The following is a 20,446-nucleotide window of genomic DNA, read 5'->3' on the forward strand; positions in this document are numbered from 1 at the left end:
GATAATATCGACACCTCCTACATAAAAGTCCGTAATTGTGTTTTTGGCTATTTAGACTCGATTGCCTTTTATTAAATAATTTAAAGATAATACAACAATAATCGAAAAAAAATTCAAACAATATATATTATCAACTTAAAAATTATGATTTCAGGATTAAAAATTAACCTTCTGGTAATAAAATTTATTAAAATCGTACTACTGAAAAGTATCATTTTGCAGTAACAGCTTTATATGTAGGAGGTGTCGTGTTGAGTACATGTGTGTATTTTTGATCGCTATCTACAAACACCTACGAAGCTATCACTTCTCAACTCTAGTGAGAAACAAAATTTTATGTATGAAAATTATGTTTTCACTAAGAAAAGTTAAATCCTAATAACTATAACTATGACAGGTAACCCTCGTTCATTGTGACACCGGCGAGTGCGAATTCGATTTTTGATAATATTTTTTGTCCTGTAATCACGTATGTATGATGAGATTATATGAGTCGACAAATCTTACATAATAAGTGCAGACAGGCTAAACAAGGTATAATTATGTACTTTGTACATTATTTTTTTGAACGCGGAAGAAAATGTTATTTTTTCATTTTATTGCTGAGTACTTATATGTTATGTATGATATTTAATTTGTTAATTATTTAGTTTAGGTAATTAACACTTTGACCGCCATGGAGGGTCACTGGTGGCCGGCACTGGGTTTGTCCAAGAGCCGTGGGGGTCACCGGTGACCGGCAAGGAAGACCTACGTTTGAGTTGATTTACAGCGTAAAAGCAGCAAAAATGATTATAATGTATTTCCAGTTTATATGTGTATCCAGGTATACTACACAATTTGAAAACTTTTATTCCGTATTTCTGCCTTTTCTGTTTATTATACCATCTGAATATAATTCAACCTCAAAATGGCACCATACTCTCATCAACACATATGGACAGGTGACCAGTGAAATGGCCGGCCCGGCGCAATATAATAAATTAACCCGTTGGCGCTGCGACGGACACATGAGGCCGGCACATCATAAAAACCAATATTTACGTAAAAAAATCATCAAAATGAAAAAAAAAATATATTTTTGAAACAAATAAACATTTTTTAACTATTTTACGTAAAACAAGTTGGCGATCAATGTGTTAATAAAATGTTTTCATATTTTAAATTGTCTTGTTTCTTTTGCTTCGCGTGACTGTGCCCAAAAAGTATTCTCGGCGATCAATGAGAGAGGGTTACCTGTGTGATAAAATTGAGCTGCATTCTATGAAACTTTGAATGGACAAACTTTGTTGAATGTAGTCGGGGGTGAGGACAAATTTGTTGGCAACAGCAGCAGTCGCGGCAGCAGCAGGGGAGTCAGCGTCGGAGGCAGGCTTCTCTCCGGCCAACTCGATGGGTGGTCGGGCATCCGGCTGCGGTTTGGCGTGCGACGGTTTGTGAATGATGTGAGCGACGGGTTCTGAAGGATCCTGTCCGTTGACAAATGCTACCGAAGGAATGGGTGAAACCTTGGCTGGCGTTTTGACAACCGGCTGCGGGGCGGGGGTCGATTTAATCGGACTCTCCTAGAATTTCAAGTTATTATTAATAACGATTCCAGGTAATATATCTTACATATCATTACGTACCCTGTAACAGATGAATTGAAAACAGAAAATTGGTTATTTTTAGACATAATATCATAAAATTATTAAATAGCAGAAACGAGAGGTGCGACAACAAAATTTCGGGAAACATTAAATTGTGCAGCTTCCAAAACTTGATCACATCTAAGGCGTACCCCTAACAAGTAAATTTCCTTACCCCGAATACCTATCAGCCTTTTCAATTAACTGACACCCAACATCCGCTACTTGTTTTAGTGATATAGGTTTTCCAGGTCTAAAGGTGTTAAGGCCCCTTGGCATTTCTCGGATTTTTTAAAAATGTCAGTTTCTGTCAAGGGAGAGGCTATCACGGACGACAGATAGAAGGGTAGCTACCCTAGAAGAAACCCACCCACACCATACGTCCACCCGCTTACTTTTCAGCATACCGCCATGATGCCATTAGGTATTTTACTGCCCAATAGGTTTCTATCTCAAGAGTGTTATGAGAATGAAATATTATTAATTATATTAATATAATAATTATATTATATTATAAATAAATATTAATGAAATATTCATTAAGTGGTTAATGTTTATATGACAATCTTTTATAATAAGTCATTTTAATCTTTATAAAATATACATACCACCACAAAACTTACGTTTCAGGATAGAAAATTAAATATTTCTATTATTAAAATGAAAACTGTGCATTTATTATATACTCTTAACACAGAATTAATCATTTCTCGTCTCAAAAGTCATTGCTTAATTGGACTGCAATATCCAATCAAGTGACATAGGGAAACTGAAATAATTGACTAAAAGTTTTGTGTTTTGGCACAAGTATGCTAAATTCAAATCTCTCTCAGTGTAACATGAATTTATATTTTGTCACTTGATCTACACTACAATAATAAATGCATGCCATTCAATTACATTCCTCTAATTTTAATAAGACTTATCATTTTATCAGAAATACTCACCCACACTTATTTTATTGCAGTAATAAGAAACCTAACATTGTAGCAATACTATGGATTTTTTTGTGCTCTTGGTTTGGCTTTGTACAACCAATCAATTAAATACCAATAGTCGTAACTTGAATCCTGCATAACAAACCAGTATTTTGTACTAATTTATTAGACTACATTATTTTTTAGCAAAATTGAAAAAAAAAGCTACATTAGTGCAGCAATTTTCCAGGACGTTCCGTTCCGGTTCAAGTAAAAAAATATGTATCGGTTCGGTTCCGGTTTTTGTTCCGAAAAAAAATAACGGTGTTTTCGGTTCAGCTTCGAGAGATTATTTTTTAAATGTTTTTATATTCGTATTAGAAATTTATTTTCTACCATAATTTAGAACAGTTTATGGTACTTGTATGTTAGCCAGGCGCCACGCTCTGAAACCAATGGTTATATGCTGCACCGCAAGGTCGTGCCATAAATTTTTAAAACAATATATTATATAAATTATGAGAATTGTGTCGAGAAGTGTCACACGATCTTAAATGATTTCTTCGCGCCTTGCATTTGACACACATATTATTTCAAATGAAAAACAGCGGCTTTTTTATTACATATACATGTATTATGCTCGTCGAATTGGTGTTTCCGTCAATGACTAACGTCAACAAAAGCGGGGAGTAAGATCATGTTAACGTGCGTGTTTGAACATGTACCGAACCGAAAAAACTGTTTATTTTTCCGGTTTGGGTTCCGATAAAAATAACAGTTTTTCCGGTTTTCGGTTCAGTTCCGGTTCGAAGCCCTGTAATTTTCAACCAGCGTGCTGGTCCAATCCAAGTAGGGAGTTGAGGGAGGGTAATATTTTTGGTGAAGACCTTTATTAAAAACAGATGTTATTATTGCACCTATTGGGATTTTTTTTTTTTAAATTGTTGGACTTAAACGCAGTCTGTTTTTTTTTCTCCTTAAAAAATTAGCAATGTCCATAGATTTGAAAAATCAGCATGTTAGTTAAGTATTGGGGGGTTAAAACAACGCTTATGAACTCATGGGTAAATATATCTGAATACTTGTAGTGATCTTCTAAAATAAATAACACATTCACTTTATTTTACATGAACTGTTATTCGCCATTTTCACAAAGGGATACTACAGTCGAGCAGTGTTAAATTATATAGTCTAACATGAATATGTATATTCAAAAGTTCTTTTGAAGAAACCTTCCCCATCCCTTACCAATTCTATGTATTCCCTCCTTCATTAGTTATTTATTCGATAAAATTCAACTTTGAATAACACAACATCCGTGATAAAAATGCATGTCACCAAGAAAACTTTTGGGGACTTCAAATTGATTACACAAAGGCAATCTTGGGGGGTAAAGCTTGTATATTTTTTTGTGAAATACAAGTAATAATTCTCCGATTAACCATGCTTTTCAATGGCCGGAGCGTCGTCTCCCAGTGTCACGGATACAATGGAGGGTACACCATCATATTTTAGTGTAATGTCACTGTCATTTGAAAACGGTTGTGATGTATTGTGCAATAAAAAGAGCAAACCAAAATCAATTACAACAAAATAGAAAAAAGCAGGTTTTATGATAATGAAACGCCATACATGTATTGTTAATAAGAATCGTTTATTGATTTCAAAATTATAAATGACGATCCCGGCTAGTTGAATACATAGTACTTTTGTTTGAATTTTTCTGGTTATAATTACGTTCAATAGCCTGATAAAAAGTATTCTTACATTTAACAATACACAAATGGCATATTCAGAGCACAACACATACACGAGCAAAACATATCTGGTCAAGTTTGTCATTTTTATTGCACAATGGTCAAATGAATACATGGCAGAGATTGAAGATATTTTTTATCGCATCACAACCTTCCTCCGACAGACAAAACATATTTTGATCGGGTACTTTTTCACAATACAAATAATATAACTTTCATGTTTCCCATAACATACAGAATTTGTAAAACTCAAAATAACAATCACATTACACAAATAATTGATCAAACTGAATAGGCTATATCGTTGCTGTAGATATCAAGGGAGCCAAGCCACAAATTTGGCGAAAATTAGTAAAGTACACAAAAGCATTTTAAAATCATCAAAGATGCAGTGGTCAATGGATTTAAGCCACAAAACTCTTTTGACTACAGTTTTTGTACATTTCAATATTCAGTGGTCAAGAGATATAACACACATAAGTTCTAAGATACTATTTTTTTTAGTTATTTGTACAAAATAATAAAAAGATAATACCACAAAGTATATTCTATGTAGAAAGTTTCACTGTTATATCTTTAAAAACAAAAAAGTTCAATAAAAAAATGTTACTTTTTTTGTCACACAAAATCTTTCAGTGCCCGTTTCTCAGCATTATGATTTTGTGGACTGGCTCCCTCGACATCTACGGCGACGATATATGTGCTGGTAATGAAGCGGAAACTAACGATTTTACTCTCAAAACTGCATGAACTTGGTATCCAAACAAATACTTATATTTTAATCAGGAGGAAACAATTGTGTCCACTGTGAGAGTTTTCTCATTCTTCATTTAAAAACTTAAATTATAATAATAATAATGTTGTTAGAGTTAATAATAACTGTTTTCTTCAATTTAAAAATAAAGTCAATATTAAATTAAGAAAGTTGTAATCGAGAAGCAAGAAGGCCAAGAAGGTCAAGAAGGAAGAGCTTCCAATGAGTATAATAATAATGTAAGGATTTTAGGGATATTTACAGCACGACCATCGATAAAATGTTATTTAAAATTGGTTAGCAAGATGAATGTTTACATTGGATTTTAAACTATAATACTGGCATCATTCCATCGACCCCAAACTATGTGAAGGAGCCCTAAAGCATCACCCGTTTACTTAAAAATAGAATATGTAATATTATAAAATGCCTGCAACGGTCATATATTGTTTTTTTAGTTTTTAATTGCATAAACAATGATGATAAATTGGTTCATTTGAAATGCATTACTGTAAAAATTAAAATGCTAATCCTCGTTGCTCTTAATTCCTAATCATTCTTCATTCTCTCAATGAGACATGTTCCAAAAGTTTCAGCATATTCAAAAGAAACACCTTTCCATTTCACAATTAATGATTATCACAAGTGTAAATCAAATAAGTTGACACTGCCAACAGTGCAAACAGTGCTAACACTATGAAAGCACGGTGTGTTCATTTCTATTACTTAATATTCACAATTAATTTACAGATTAATGAGGACTAAGGAGTAAAACTTCAAAATAAATAATATTTAGATACTAAATTGTAGGAACCAAGGATATAAAGATTTTTATATAAACTTATAATTGTATTTTGTTTAAAGTAATGAATCAAAAAAACAATTATTTATAGCGAAGAACACTACTATGAAAAAAATATACTAAGAAAGGATTTCATTTGTAGTCAATAATTAATATGGCCTATATAAAAGTATAACTTTGGTGTTTATTTTAATGATAACTTAAGAACTAAGATCAAATTACAATAGTAATTAATGGTTTCAATAACATACAAGCCAGAAGCAGAAATGTTTTATGATGGGTGTTTTTATGGTAATATTAAAAACAAGAAAATGCATAAAATATGACTGCTTTGGCTTATAATTTTGTGACAATGCAATTTAATGTTAAAATACAATGTAATTTAGGATCTACAATTAAGATTAATATTATATCACATAGGAATCATTGGTATTATTTACATTGTTCAGAAAATTAATTACACGTTATTTACATTGCTTATTTATTCATTGTTTTGGAAGAACTGTGTATATTGCAGTGCAGTAGGAGAGATAAGATCTAAGATTAATTCTCTTTACCATCAGATGGATAGTAGATAATACATACCTAATTCGATTATTATTATTATTGAGGTATTTCAGTTATTTTCATTAGTCATAAAGATCATTATATTTTTTGTAATTCTGATAGAATAAAGAATAAACACCCAAATACCTAATATAAATTACAAATATCTCATTATAGGTATTTTGTACCGGTGATAGGTAAATTTGAAAAGTGAAATGTTCAAAACACTCCTTACTGCCACTGCAATATGAGATTACAGTTGACTCTTGATTTACCAGGGTCCTGTTAACAGGGCCGCAGATTAATCCCGAGGAAGAGAGGATTTTTTTAATCATAATCATCGTTATCACAGATAGAATAATTAAATTCATAGCCGTGCGTGGTGGAGAAAATAATTTTAATGCAATCGAAAAACATAATTTGCATTAGATGGTAGGTGATATGCTATTATTATATTTCAACGGATGACTCGTTTCTTGTCAGCACGGAATGTTATCAGTACAATGTTCAATGCACGCAGAGTAATTGAGTAAGAAAATTATGAAATCCTCCAAAAAGAAATATTCAGGGTAGGGAATAGATTTTCCCTACTCTTGCGGTAAATCAAGTCAACTGTGGTTCAATTAAATTTAAGATTACTGATATTCTCTATATAAATAATGGTCAAAAGACAGTTTATTTTGACATCAAGCAGTGCCAGTAAATTATCAAAAGATTATTCCGAGTGAGGCCACTGCAACATATCGCATCGCATTTAACTATGAGCTAGTCTAGTCATCCAATGTGATTATGACAATCTTCAAATGAACATATTTAATTAAATCACAAGCGCACCGACATAATTGGTGCGTGAATTGATCGGGCAAATTTATTCAATAATAGTAAAACAATACCTGCGATATTTGATTATGCTGAGGCGGCCGCACGGGCGCCAGAGGAGGAGGCGTGCTTTGCGACAGCTGACCGTTGGCACTCAAAATGGCGTTTCCTTGTGTCGGCACGGGCTGAGAAGGTTGCACGGCCAGATATAGCTTCGTAGGACCGAGCATTCCTTGCTTTCCTGTTGTTTCTTGAGCTACAGATTGAAAAATAAATCAATATCGTTGCAGTACAATAAAATCAAGGTACGCTATGTCACGCCGTGATGATGAATTACCTTTCAAGAGCTGCTGTTTGACTTGATGCTGGACTAAAGCGAGCTGCTGCTGGGTGAGCGAGTTTCCTTGCAGTCCTTGGAGGACGATGCGAGGCCCCCCGTCCAGCTGAACCACCTGTTGACAACAATTTCACTTCATTCAATACCAGCAAATGTGACTCTCAGTAAATCAGTCCGGATACAGGTTTGGTTAAATGTGACATAAAGATGAAAATGCATCTTTATGTCTCAAACGTCACACATTTTTCTGCACAAGACCTACTTTTCATTATTCATTTGATTGCAATCGAATTCTCCATGAAGATACATGAGCTCACAATGATAGCATTTGAAGTTGCTCATAAAATGTGTTAAGTAGTAGTATGCAGGTATGTATATACTAGTGATCAAATATACATACCAGGGAACTCAGAAATAATGGGAACTAAAATACCTAACGGGTAAGGCGATCGCAGGTAACCGACTCGAGTAAGGAAGAATCCGGGTTAAACTTACACACGTGTCAAGAATACGTTGGACGTCGAATACTGCTCTCGGTTTATGTTTTTGAAATAATTAAGATATATATATCAATGGATTCGTTATTAAAATCTCTACATGAAAACTTTATCGCCTCTTTCAAAATCTGCTACGATTGACTGTCATTTATGAAACAAAATCAATGCGTGCGTCTATCAATTCCCGCTATAACACTATGTGTAATATTCAAAAACCGCTTTAACACAACTAAGCAATAAAAAGCGAGAATCAGACTAAAAACAACATGGCCGCCAGTACATTTATGTTGTGACTTGCGAGAAGAATGTTATTTTGTTGATTTGATAATATAACTAATTGTAGTCTTAAAGTGTGTGAGACGAGCTTGTGAATATGGTTAAATGTCCAATTAATAAGGCAAGGAAGATGTTGAGCCAACCAAAATTTTGGAAAGTCAACCAAATGCGCCAAAAAAATTCAAATTTCAAAATTCAAATTTTATCTAACTAACTGTTTCATTTCAGAGATGCATATATTTTGGTGTTGAGAAAACAACATTTTTGTAGGTAGTTTTGTTGTAGTTTAAATAAAAATAATCCTAATTCATCCTACCACGCGCCACCTATGGAACATTCCGAAAAATCACTGCTGACCTGTTAATTAATATCTAATTACCACATTTAAATATCAAGTTAATTATATCTAATGGCCCAACTAACGCAAACGCGCCAGTCGCGGTGTTGGCAAGTGAGTTAAGTTGTCCAACTATTTCCTAACAAAATACGCTATAACCTTCAATGCGTATTTCAAAAACCGTTATAACACTATGTAACTTACAAAAGCTGCTCTAACCTAACATTTAACATCAGTGGACTAGAATAAATATAAATAGATATGCAAAAGATTTCCAATAATGATCCATCATTAGGCAAAAAAAGAAAATCATCAATAATCCCATTATCCATAAACTGAGAAGTTTTTATTGATTTTCTCAAAAAAATGAAAAAGTAAAACCTCGTTAATACGAATTCCACGGGACCGAAAATCGAAAAAAAAATCGAAATACGAATTATGAAATATATGGGGGGAAAATATTAAAATTAAAAAAAAAATATTTTGATTTTCATCAATATTGTTTACGATCATAGATCTGCCCTACCAAATTTCCGGTGCTGTGTGTGTTAATTGGTCATAAAATAGCATGATTATTTTTATTACCTTAAAATTATTTACTTATTTTATGACGTTTTACGAAAAGTCTGTCACAATTTTCAATGACTGGCTCATGAGATAGTGTACTTTATTACGATTTATTGATTATTTTTATATGCCAGGACTCTGAAATAATTTCGAATTACGAAATTTGAATTAAAGGTATGGTTTTATATGAAAATAATGTTCAAGGGACTTCGCGAAAATTTCGAATTATCCGTGTTCTTATTAACGAGGTTGTACTGTATATGTATGTGGGTTACTATGGGCTGCGCTAATTTTATCGATTTTTTTAAAATATGTGATGATCTACTGATACTCTATTGTAACAGATATAACACCCCTCCCCTGGCATGTGAAATGGAAATAAAAATGTAAAACAACGAGTGATGCTTTTACCACATGAAACAGTTATGAATGATTGTACCCAGACTGTTTTCATTTCCGATCAGTCCAGATAAATAGATACATACGCATATATTTCCTGTTCATATAGTGTTAGAGAATGAGAAGAGTGAGACTGACCTGCGCGGTGACAGTTTTGATGACAGTCCCGGGAGGCTGGCCAACGAGCAGACGCTGCTCCATGAGCTGCTCTTCGGTGAGGGGGGTAGGTGGAGGCTGGGCAGGCTGCACAGCGTGTGGGGGAGGCGGCGCTTGCAGAGGGCTGCCCTGCTTGGCAGGGGATACCTGCAGCTGTTGTGGCACGCTCACAGCTGCCTGAGGCTGCGGAATGGCTGTCATCTGGTTCTGGATTACGAGAGTGTGAGAGGGAGGGTTGACCGCAGCCTGCACAGCGCTCTGGGGTTGGGCCGTGATGTGCGCCACGATTTGTGCCTGGTTGTTCCCCGTGGGGCGGATGAGCACCTGTTGGCCGTTGACGGTGGCCAGCTGCAGCTTTCCGGCGGCCAGCTGCTGTGCCAGGGAAGGGTTGCTCACCATGATTTGATGACTGGGCGTCACCATTCGGGTCAGGGGCTGCACCTGCGCAGGCCGGATGGCCTGCGGGGTCATAGGCCGTGTGACAGCTACCGTTTGTGCGCGGATCTGTTGTGGCGAAGCCCCCTGCAGAACACGTCCTGGCTGGGCGACTCCTCCTTGAACTACTAGTGTCTGGAGGGGACGGCCCGCCTGCTGGACTAAGGGGCCCGGCGACATTTGGACGAGGGGCGACGCGATGGTGGGCCTCGGCTGGCCTTGTGCAGCGAGGGGTTGGACTAGAATCTGCCGGTTACCCTGGATAACAATCTGCTGGGTCCCTTGTGCCGCGATCCTCTGGACAGGTGGGGTCGTCTGCGGGGCATCAGCAAGGCGGGGTGTCTGCTGCCGGATGACCACCCTATTGGGGGCAGGCGAAAGCGCTACCGGCTGGGCCCTGGAGTGCGGCTTGACGGCCGATGTGACGGCAATCTTAGGGGTGGGTGGAGCTCCTCCTGTGGCGATGATCTGGCCGCCAGCAGGGGCACCACCCGCCTGGCCTGACACGATCACGTGCAACTTTCCATCGGGCATCTGCAGGAGCTGCTGGCCGGCTACGAGGCCCCTGACAGTGATCTTGCCATCGGGGCCCCGGATAATCTGCACCTTCTGCGGACCCTCCTTCTGTGGTGGGGGCCCGGCCTTCACTAGAGACTGCTGGGCGGCGAGGGGCTGGCGCGCCTGCTGGGCCTTCTGCAGGATGGCCGGCTGTGCGGCCGCTCGGGCAGTTCCATCCGCCCCTTTAGACATGAAGATTCTCCGGGTCCCAATGACAGTCTTGTTTCCGGTGGGTGTGCCGAGTGAGCCTGAGTTGGCTGTTAGGAGTGATGTCAGAGCAGACTTTCCGGAAGAAGGCGTGGTGCCAGCCTTTCCCACCAATTTGACAGTGCCGTCCTGGCCAGTCACTAAAATAACAGAAAATGGGAATGTTACACAGGGCAAACATTCACATCTCAACGGAGATATCCATTTGATATTTCACTATTCTTTCTGAGGTGAAATTGAATGTATCCTGAGAGATATTGTCATCACAAATTTCACACCACATTGAAAGAGTAAATTATTTTTAATTCGTTATTGAATTTAAAAATTCCAATGACGAGTTTCAACATGAGGGTGTCGGAATGACTTAATTATTTATAATTCGTTATTGAATTTAAAAATTCCAATGACGAGTTTCAACATGAGGGTGTCGGAATGACTTACTGCCCACTGTGCATTTCATTTTCATTAAAAATATTTTTGGACAATAATAATAATGTGTCATATTAAAAATAATGAGAAATAAATACACAATAGAAAATGGTAAGATACAATGTCACTCCACACGCGTGGCGTGTCTTGTTCCTAATCTGTTCCCACCTTAATACAGATCAAACAAATCTTTTCCAAAAGTAATTTTCAATAACTTACCTTTGGAATCATCCAGTTTATGTTTGGCTTTGAAAAAATAAGAGCGAATTAGAAGGGCACAATTAAATATCCATGGATATAGCAACTAGGGTGATGTTTAAATCTTCCTTCAAAGTGGCAACTATGACAATTATTAAACTCCATTTTAAAAGGAAAATGATATTATTTTTACTTTAACATGATGGAAATGTTTTTATTGTCTTGTTGTTTTAATTGTCATTTTTGTTAAAAAAAAAACAATCAGGCTAAGCGTATGCTGGCGACGCAGTTCACACAGCTCATTGTACTGTCGGCACGTATTACTGCGCGGCGTCTGCACAGTTGGAAGTGTTATTTTTATCTTTTTCATTCACAGATGCAGACCACTATGTATATAATATTATGTTTTGGTCATGGATAAAATGAGAGCAACAAAGTATACCAGCATATTGTATTTACATATTTAATTTAATTATATGGTGCCACCAAAAATTTGTAGTTTTCAGCGCAAATATAACGAACAAATAAAAGTGGAAAACACTCACCTTGTGTGAGCTCGAGGGCCCTCTTCTGCTGGTGCGCAGCGCGCTGCATGCGTAACTGCTGCTCCATTTTGTCCTTGATGTCCTGCGCACTCTCCTTGGCAACAGTGCCGTCCTTCGAGTCAGGTGCGTGGCGGGCAGGCGGCAACTTGCCAGTGGTGGTACGCGTGACAGGCACAGCACGCTCCGCCTTCTCCGCGTACTGCTTGATTTCCCACAGCTCCAGCTTGTCCTCATCCACCCACTCCTCGCTCACCTGCGGCTCCATACTCTGCGGCGACTCAGCGCGTTTCCTTTTGCGCAGCCCGCTGCGAATGGAGGTAACCTCGCGCACTGTCTTGGGCACCTCCAGTGGGATGACCACCTTGCGTCGCAGGTACTGAGTCTTATCAGAGAAGCGGCCCGTATGCCGATGCTTGAGCATCTCTAGGGAGATGATCTCCGTTTCAGTGGTGATCTGGTGCTTGCCATCCGCATTGGACGGTTTGGCAGCCATATCGTCCCAGCGAACACACGCCCAAAGGACACGGATCTGTGCTGACACAGCTGTGAGAGAGGACGGGTCGACAGTTCGGTACAGCCAGCAGGTCTTGAAGGTTGGACGTGAGCAGGCGTACGGCCACACGCCAGGGTTGGGCTTGGCGCCATGGTGGAAACCAGTCACGGGGAGTCGACCAGCACGCCTCGCTAGCCCGCGCAGCTCATGCGCGGGCAGCACCATGATACTCTTGGCCTCGCTCTTGGTGCGGAAAGTGGAACACTGGGGATACTTGACGGGAACCCGCCTCTTCTTTCCATCAGCCGGTGACCCAGGTCCCCTCTCCAGGTATACTCTGCCCACTGTTGACGATGCGGAAAAGACTCTCACGATTCCACTGGCCATTTCCGGCTTCGGCGTGCGGTCCTCTCGCTTAATGAAGCGCCCGGCACAGAACCGCCGGTTTGGCCGGCTCTTGTACGCGACCTTGACGAACTTGGACAGTGCCTGACTGTCATTTGAGTCAGAGTGTGATGCAGACTTTCTGATGGAAGCGGGCACCTCAGCAACTCCGGAACCCCTCAGGGGCCGGCCCCTTGTGGAGATCCTCAGCTTGGGGATAGGTGGGCGATCGCTGTCATCAACAGCATCTTCATCTGCTTGGACGACATAATCCCTGCAGCGGCGCTCGCGCCTGCTCGGTCGGTCCGTCTCCGCGGCGGCGTCAGCATCGTCAGTCTCAAGGGGCCCGATCTCACTCTCGGTCGCACCTGACTGGTCCAGTTCCATCTCGTTGCCTATGGCGGGAACGGCTGATTCATCCAGAGCAGGCTCGGTCTTGACGTCAGGGGTTTCCTCTTTAATGCCGTCCTCATGTTTGATCTCGTCTTCACTCTTGACAGGGGTCTTTATAATGCTCGATGCGCTGTCATCACAACGCCGGGCTGAGGCGACAGCGGCCGCCAGGTCTCTCATGACAGCATCGTCGCCTGCATCTCCGAATCCAACGTCTGATTTGCAGGTTAGATGTTGCTCGAGGATGGAAAATTTTGGAGATTCATTTAGGTAAGCGGCGGAGTCACTGAGCGAATCACCGCTGGCGGAGCCTCGAACCTTTTTCAGCAGGTCAAAGAGCACCCGACGAAGGCGCGCTTTCCGGGCGCAGAGCGGCGAATAGCAATCGGAGGAGAGACGATGCGCAGTGGCATCTCCGGTGTCACACCCTCTTGCGTAACAGCGGTGCCCTTTCCCAACGAGAGCAGCCTCAGCATAGAGTCGTCTGGCGGCCTGGATCTCTTCGGCAACATCTGCCGCCACTGCTCTCGCATTTCGGACTGACGGGGTGATAGGGGAAGATTTATCCAATGCCGGTCCAGAGTCACCATAAACAGTTTCGCGGGGAGCGGTCTCTCCCTCACTTTCGTCATTTTCAACGTCCACGTTCTGTTCCTCGTCAGTCTTTCCTTCCTGATCTTCTTTTTTAGGCAACAGAGCATTCTGTTCAATTCTTTTCTCTTCTGCTGTTTTCAACCGTACCCGTCTGGCTAGCAGGTCGTCCAGGCGTGACTTTTTAGCGATCTTAGGATAATGAATGCGAGAAGTTTCGGTCAGGGCCCTCTGAACATCGATCTCTTCGAAATTTCGCAGCGGGGTGACCAGTGTCAGTGATTTCAAATCCGAGTGAACTGAAATTATACACAAGGGAGAAAGATTTATATCGAGAATTATTATTATTATGAATATGTTTTGCATTTTTTGAATAGTGAAACTCACCTTTTGACTCAGGTCGATTGTCAGTCTTCCGATTCAAGAGATATTGGTAAGTTTTAGGTTGGACGGTGATGATCTTGATGGATTCCCCGTCCTCGACTTGAACAGTAATTTTTTGCGGGCCCGAGGTAAGGCCGGGTTTGCCCAGCGGAAAACGTCTGAACTTTCGAGTGGAAGAGTGCCACAGCCAGCCCCACTGGCCGTGAATTCTATACTCTTCACCTTTCTGTTTCCAAACCTACAAAATTCACATATAATATTATGCAAGCAAAATAGGTTTCATAAAATCACACAACAGCTATTTATAGTCCAGTCACACAAGTATAGTCGAACAAATTCAAAAACAAATTGAATATGCCAAATCAATTACTTCATTATTCATTAATTAACCGTGGCAACCCCCTTCCCTGCCTGTGGGTTGTTACCTACTTTTTGTGTATTATTTGAAGAATAAAAAATCACTTAACAGCCCACATGCTCAGCGTACATCAAAATGGAGCTTTTATGCTATTTTCAAAGAATGATCCTGGACATTCCTTAATAACGAGAGGTTTAAAAGAATACTATTTTATGTAATAAAAATACTTTATGCAGTCATCAAATGTTTAAAATAAATATAAAGGATAAGGCTTCAAAATTATGTAAATAGATTATCTACAACGTTTAAGGAATGTCCAAGATCATGCTTTGAAAATAGCATAAAAGCTCCATTTTGACGTAGGCTGAGCATTTCCCTCCTTAAGAGCATACATCAGTGAAACGGCAAATAATTTTCAACGATAGATGGGACGACATTTTGCACTCGTTGCCAATCGGAGAGCGATAGTCGAGCTGTGAGGACGTCAATTTGTTTTGTGATGGCGTCGGAGGAATATATTCTTAAATGTAAAGATGACTAAAAAACGTTACACATTTACTCGAAACAGAAAACATGTCAATGAATATATTATTATTATTACTAATATAACAATAAACATAACGTTAAATGGACGCATGTTGAAATTTTATGACACATTATGTTTTGTTCTGCACGCGTCGTTTGCACAATCTGCGTGTCGCATAATCACAAACTTTTTAGACCATGCCTCAACTGAAGTATAGCCTTAAGCTATATTGTTGTTTTTGTACTAAATGCAATTAATTATGGACATTTCCTTAGATTTTAAAACTTAGATTTTTAAAAAAATCACATTTTTGTTATATTGTCTATCTTTGATTTAGAGTGACGCAGCGCCCGTGTGGCTTCGCTCTTAGTCAATAATATGAATTCTGAAATCACTCGTTTACATATAATTGAAACTAATTTTCACCATGGTTGCATCGATTTAAGGTACCAGTTTGTTTTCTGTGCATTTTTTCCATGTCAAAGATTGAGGGTTTATGTCTGAAAAACTACTCATTCGTATTCTAAATTATTTTTACCTGGTGTTTCAATGGTATCGTGTATTTGATGTAAAACAACATTTTATTCCTCTCCTCTTCCTCTTCTTTTTCTTTCTTTTCCCTCTTGTCGAGCTTTTTGCGTTCTTCCCTTTCAGCTGCAGTCAGCCGGTGAAAACGAACGTGTCCCAATTGTTCATGCCAGACAGGCACAAAAGCCACTGACTTTATGCATGCCTAAAATGATAGAAATACAATTGAGCACATTTTATTCATCGGCGCCTGCCTACATAACACACAGAGAAAGTGAACAAACATTGACTTACTTGCAAGACAATCATGGCCCGAGCGAAATCTCTGGGAATGTTGCAGGAGTGGACGGCCTGCAGCCAGGGTTTGCGCAGCAGAGACCAGTTGGGATGCATGAATGAACATGTGATGTTGCTCTCCAGCTGCAGCAGCGTTTGCTTCAATGTGCTCACCAGCAGAGGACGGGTCCCTTTAAATTACATTTTAAAAACAAACTTCACAAGGGGACTAAGGGAGACTTGGAGAATGTGAACAGAAATAATCAAATGAGAGAAGTAAATAACAACTAAGACAGGCGAGAAAACTAATTTTGAATAAAAGCGGAAGCTTACCATTTAAAAGTCCGATCCACCTGAAATCTTGGCCGCAAGAAAGAGAAAACTTATGGGCCAGATGCCTCTTCTTGTCTCTCTCTTCATTGCGCTGAGGTTTGTTCAGGGCGAGACTGTTGATCGTGTACTGATTGACGTAGTTTCTGAAGCTGTTTTCGTTTCCCAACTTAAAGATCAAATTGCCGGAAGCCATTTGATTGACCTTTAGGCGAGTGAGCCGATGTCCATCACCTAAAATAAAAATGCACTCCATGAGCCAAGTCATCAAAACCAATATGCATTATTTCAATCTCAAATGAATTACATTACTCACCATCAAATTTATCATCGTCTTTTAACTGTTTCCGCTTTATATCGTCCATGTTGAAAGTGCGAGGAGTGAGAGATCCGGTTTTCGACCGTGTGATGATATTTTTTTCTTGCTTTTTGTTGGACGCAGATGGATCATTCGCGTCTTCGTCAGTATCTTCTTTATCATCTTCACCCGCGTTGGAATTGACGGTGACTTGCGAGACAGCGACTGGCCCGGTGTCGGTCGCAGTCCCAATCTCCGTGTCCGCCGTGGTGCTGACAGTCACTTCCGAGTGGACATCGTTCATCGTCTCAAGGTCGTCGTCTCTTGGCTCTTCGGGGTTTTCCGAATCAGGTCCAACATTCCGAGCCAAAGCCCTCTCAGCCCTCTCCTTTTGAAAATTAACGATATTGGAATTTTCAATCTCGATGTAAGACTTTCTGTTGCCCTTTAACTGGTTTGTGATCTTTTCAGTCAGATCCATCTGACGGACGATTTCCGGTTTGAAATCCATCAGTTCCCTGCAGAGCGGCGCCTCCATACGGTCAGGGTCCAACAGAAAGAGCAGCTCTTCCAGCTGTGGAACCGTGGAATAGTACCACACGGATCCCTCTTCGGATTCGCTGCAAACAAAATGAAACATTGAATCGGATAAATGGATATGGAGAGTTTAAATATTTAAATAGTATACATACATACTAGAAAAATAATAATTTACTAACATGAATATTCTACGGCCGATGAACCAGTATTTTCGACCGTGGCGATCGAATCCCAGGTGTTCGTGGCGACATAGCAGACCTTGCTTTTCGGCTTCCGAGACGCAGTCGGTGACACCCTGCAGCCGGTGTGTTTTGCAGAGGGCGCATTGCCAATCTTCAGATGGCACGTCCACCAGGGGCGGATCCACACACTCCAAGTGGAACACGGCCGGACAGGTCTCACAGCACAGCAAGTCTCCCAAGCGATGGCATATGCGGCAGTGGTCATCGTAGTGGATGGCGACTGTCAATGTTGAACAAAAGATTTATTTATTATGGTGCACAATCCAATAATTTCAAAACCAAAAATAACTCCAGCAAACGCCCACAAAATGAATTGTGGAAAGTATCACAATATCAATCTAGCACTCTGGCAATGCCCCATAATATGCGGACAGGGCATAGTTACATTTCAGTCTCACCAATAACAATTATGAGCAGGGTGAGCATTGTTGGACCAGTTTCATACTGTTTACACGCGCATGGATTTACTGCTGACAGTAGGTACGTATTACCAGAGCCATAACAAAAATAATGCATGCAAGAATCAAAAAAGTTCAAAAGCTTCTGAGTTTCACGCGACAATTGGACCGTGCAATATGCGCCTGTGCAGTAGAACGATAGTAGCGAACCTGCTGGTAAGAAAACGAACTACACCATGCAGAGACTCATTTTGAGGTTAACCGATTTTCACGACATGTCAAATAGTTCCATAAAATGACATCGCTTACTTTTGAAGAATGAGATTGGCAAGACAGTCAGCACTTTTACGTGTCAACAGTAAGTTATTATCGCGATAGTTTAAAATTACACTATTGGTGCAAGTAAATCCTGCATGTGTACAGACGCTATAATTCATAAAAAATGAAGTACTTCTTTTCAAGAGCGTTTACTTTACTCGATGGTTTACTACACTGTCAACGGTATTTACAATGGTTTCTCATGTAATGCAGAAGTTGACCAAATGAGTTCACATGGTTTTTTATTAAGGTTTATTATTTAATTTTGGACTCGCTCGCATTCAGTGAGAGAACGTCGAGCTAGAAACACGTCACTCTGCTTCGTGATGGCGACGGGCCAATTAATTCTTAAATCGTGTAAAGATGACTAAAAACGTTACCCATTTACTTTAAAAAGAAAACATGTCAATGAATATATTATTATTGTTACTAATAGAACAATAAACAGAACATAAAATGGACGTATGTTGGATTTATATGACAAATAATATTTCGTTTGACAGGCGTCATTTGCACCCGCGACCCGCAATCCGCGCATCGCCTAGCAACGATCTTTTTAGACCGTGCCTCAACTGATGTACGGCCTTAACGGCCCACATGCCCAGCGTACGTCAAAATGGAGCTTTTATGCTATTTTCAAAGCATGATCCTGCACATTCCTTAAACGTTGTAGATAATCTATTTACATAATTTTGAAGCCTTATTATCCTTTATATTTATTTTAAACATTTGATGACTGCATAAAGTATTTTTATTACATAAAATAGTATTCTTTTAAACCTCTCGCTCTAATGTTTTAGAATATAGTCATATTTCAGTACGTCCATGTGAAGTGGTGTTAAGATTTTTTATATTTATTAATTTTTGAAAGCATTTATAAAACCATTAGTAAAATTTATGTTGACATTATTATAGTCGACATTATTTTTCAAGATACATTTTCATGTGACCTGGATGATGTTTTAAATATGTAATTTGGATTATAGATTTGCAGAACTACTTTTTTTATTGCAATTAAAGTATAATATCCTGTTTACACGTGCATGGATTTAGGGCTTGCGCAGACAGAGAGCGGTCAGGCGGTCTGCGTTCCGCGTTCGGAGTTCTGCGTTCTTTGTACTGTATGGACTTCATACTGTATGGGTACACAGCCGGCGGTTAGACCGCGCCGGTCAATTGGAATGCTAGCGTTCTAGAGTTCTATTCCCGGAATTACAAAGAACGCCGTACCTCCCGTCCAGTCCCATCATAGGAATTTGAGCAGTCACACAACATAGAGCGAAACCACACGGGGGAGTGAGTACGCAACAGCGGTGCTTTCTCACTTCCACTCGCAGTCGGAATATAGCAGTCTCGCATTATGCAGCGCCTGTGTCACTACAACGTTTGTAAACAAATGGAACGCTTATTGTTGACCGCCACCTGTCTGCTGTCCCTGAACGCTAGCGGTCAACGGTCGGTTGAACGCAGAACTTTGACCGCTCTCTGTCTGCGCAAGCCCTTACTGTTGAGTAATAGCCCCTCCATGGAATAAGCCAAACCGAATCGTTTATTACCCTCAAAACTTACGCTGTTTCCGTTTACAACCATGTACTAACTGGTCGAGTGTTCATGGAGGTGCTTGCGAAACTGTATGCAGAAATCGCTTCGTGTTCCATAATGCTCCATTCAAATAATGGTGTTTGTACATGCACGTCTATTTGAAACAAGTATTCCTTATACATAAACAGAAAAATATTTTCCTCTATGGCCACTTTTTAATGTCTATGGACGCTTAACTGTCAAATAAATGATAAATTTTCGCATTTTGCCGCTAGATATCCCTAGTAGTCTCTATATGTTGAACTCGCTATTACATACTTTCATATTTCTTTTATTTTTAGATTTAATACTACATTATGTTACGTTATTGAATAAATATATAATCATTACAATACATTTAATCAGTACATTACAATTATTTATAGGAAATCTCTTAACGTGGAGGGTAAACAAACAAAATTAAATGGTTATCGTGATAGTATAGGTACCTACCATATAATTATTATGCATAAACGATTCCAGCACAATCATGTGAATTGAGTTGTTAAAAATATTATATTATATTTATTAGATTTTCATGAATCTGCGTCTGATAAATAAAGCAGTCATGATTGAATAAAATGAAGCACCAATTATAGGATCAATTGTAAAATAAATAATACGAGGGTGGGTCAATAAGTC

The 20,446-nt window shown here is 39.4% G+C and overlaps 1 protein-coding gene across 2 annotated transcripts in view; it reads right to left on the bottom strand.

Annotated features, from left to right (window-relative positions):
• Positions 1 to 20,446, bottom strand: part of E(bx) (nucleosome-remodeling factor subunit NURF301 E(bx)) — a 38,628-nt gene that overhangs the window by 14,609 nt on the left and 3,573 nt on the right. Inside the window, exons 2-13 of one of the 2 annotated variants that reach the window (XM_085958443.1) lie at positions 17,445 to 17,727; positions 16,744 to 17,345; positions 16,431 to 16,661; positions 16,116 to 16,288; positions 15,832 to 16,026; positions 14,413 to 14,647; positions 12,165 to 14,324; positions 11,641 to 11,667; positions 9,775 to 11,132; positions 7,561 to 7,675; positions 7,298 to 7,479; positions 1,286 to 1,565 (exon numbers count right to left, since the gene is read on the bottom strand). In XM_085958443.1, the coding sequence (XP_085814569.1) occupies positions 1,286 to 1,565; positions 7,298 to 7,479; positions 7,561 to 7,675; positions 9,775 to 11,132; positions 11,641 to 11,667; positions 12,165 to 14,324; positions 14,413 to 14,647; positions 15,832 to 16,026; positions 16,116 to 16,288; positions 16,431 to 16,661; positions 16,744 to 17,345; positions 17,445 to 17,727 (5,841 nt within the window). The remainder of the gene's footprint in view (positions 1 to 1,285; positions 1,566 to 7,297; positions 7,480 to 7,560; positions 7,676 to 9,774; positions 11,133 to 11,640; positions 11,668 to 12,164; positions 14,325 to 14,412; positions 14,648 to 15,831; positions 16,027 to 16,115; positions 16,289 to 16,430; positions 16,662 to 16,743; positions 17,346 to 17,444; positions 17,728 to 20,446) is intronic. The other variant, XM_085958444.1, reaches the window with a different exon arrangement.

The sequence above is a fragment of the Rhyacophila brunnea genome, unplaced genomic scaffold, assembly GCF_057557595.1.
Source record: "Rhyacophila brunnea isolate RB1 unplaced genomic scaffold, BYU_Rbru_1.0 scaffold_7, whole genome shotgun sequence".
In the NCBI taxonomy this organism is placed as follows: domain Eukaryota; kingdom Metazoa; phylum Arthropoda; class Insecta; order Trichoptera; family Rhyacophilidae; genus Rhyacophila; species Rhyacophila brunnea.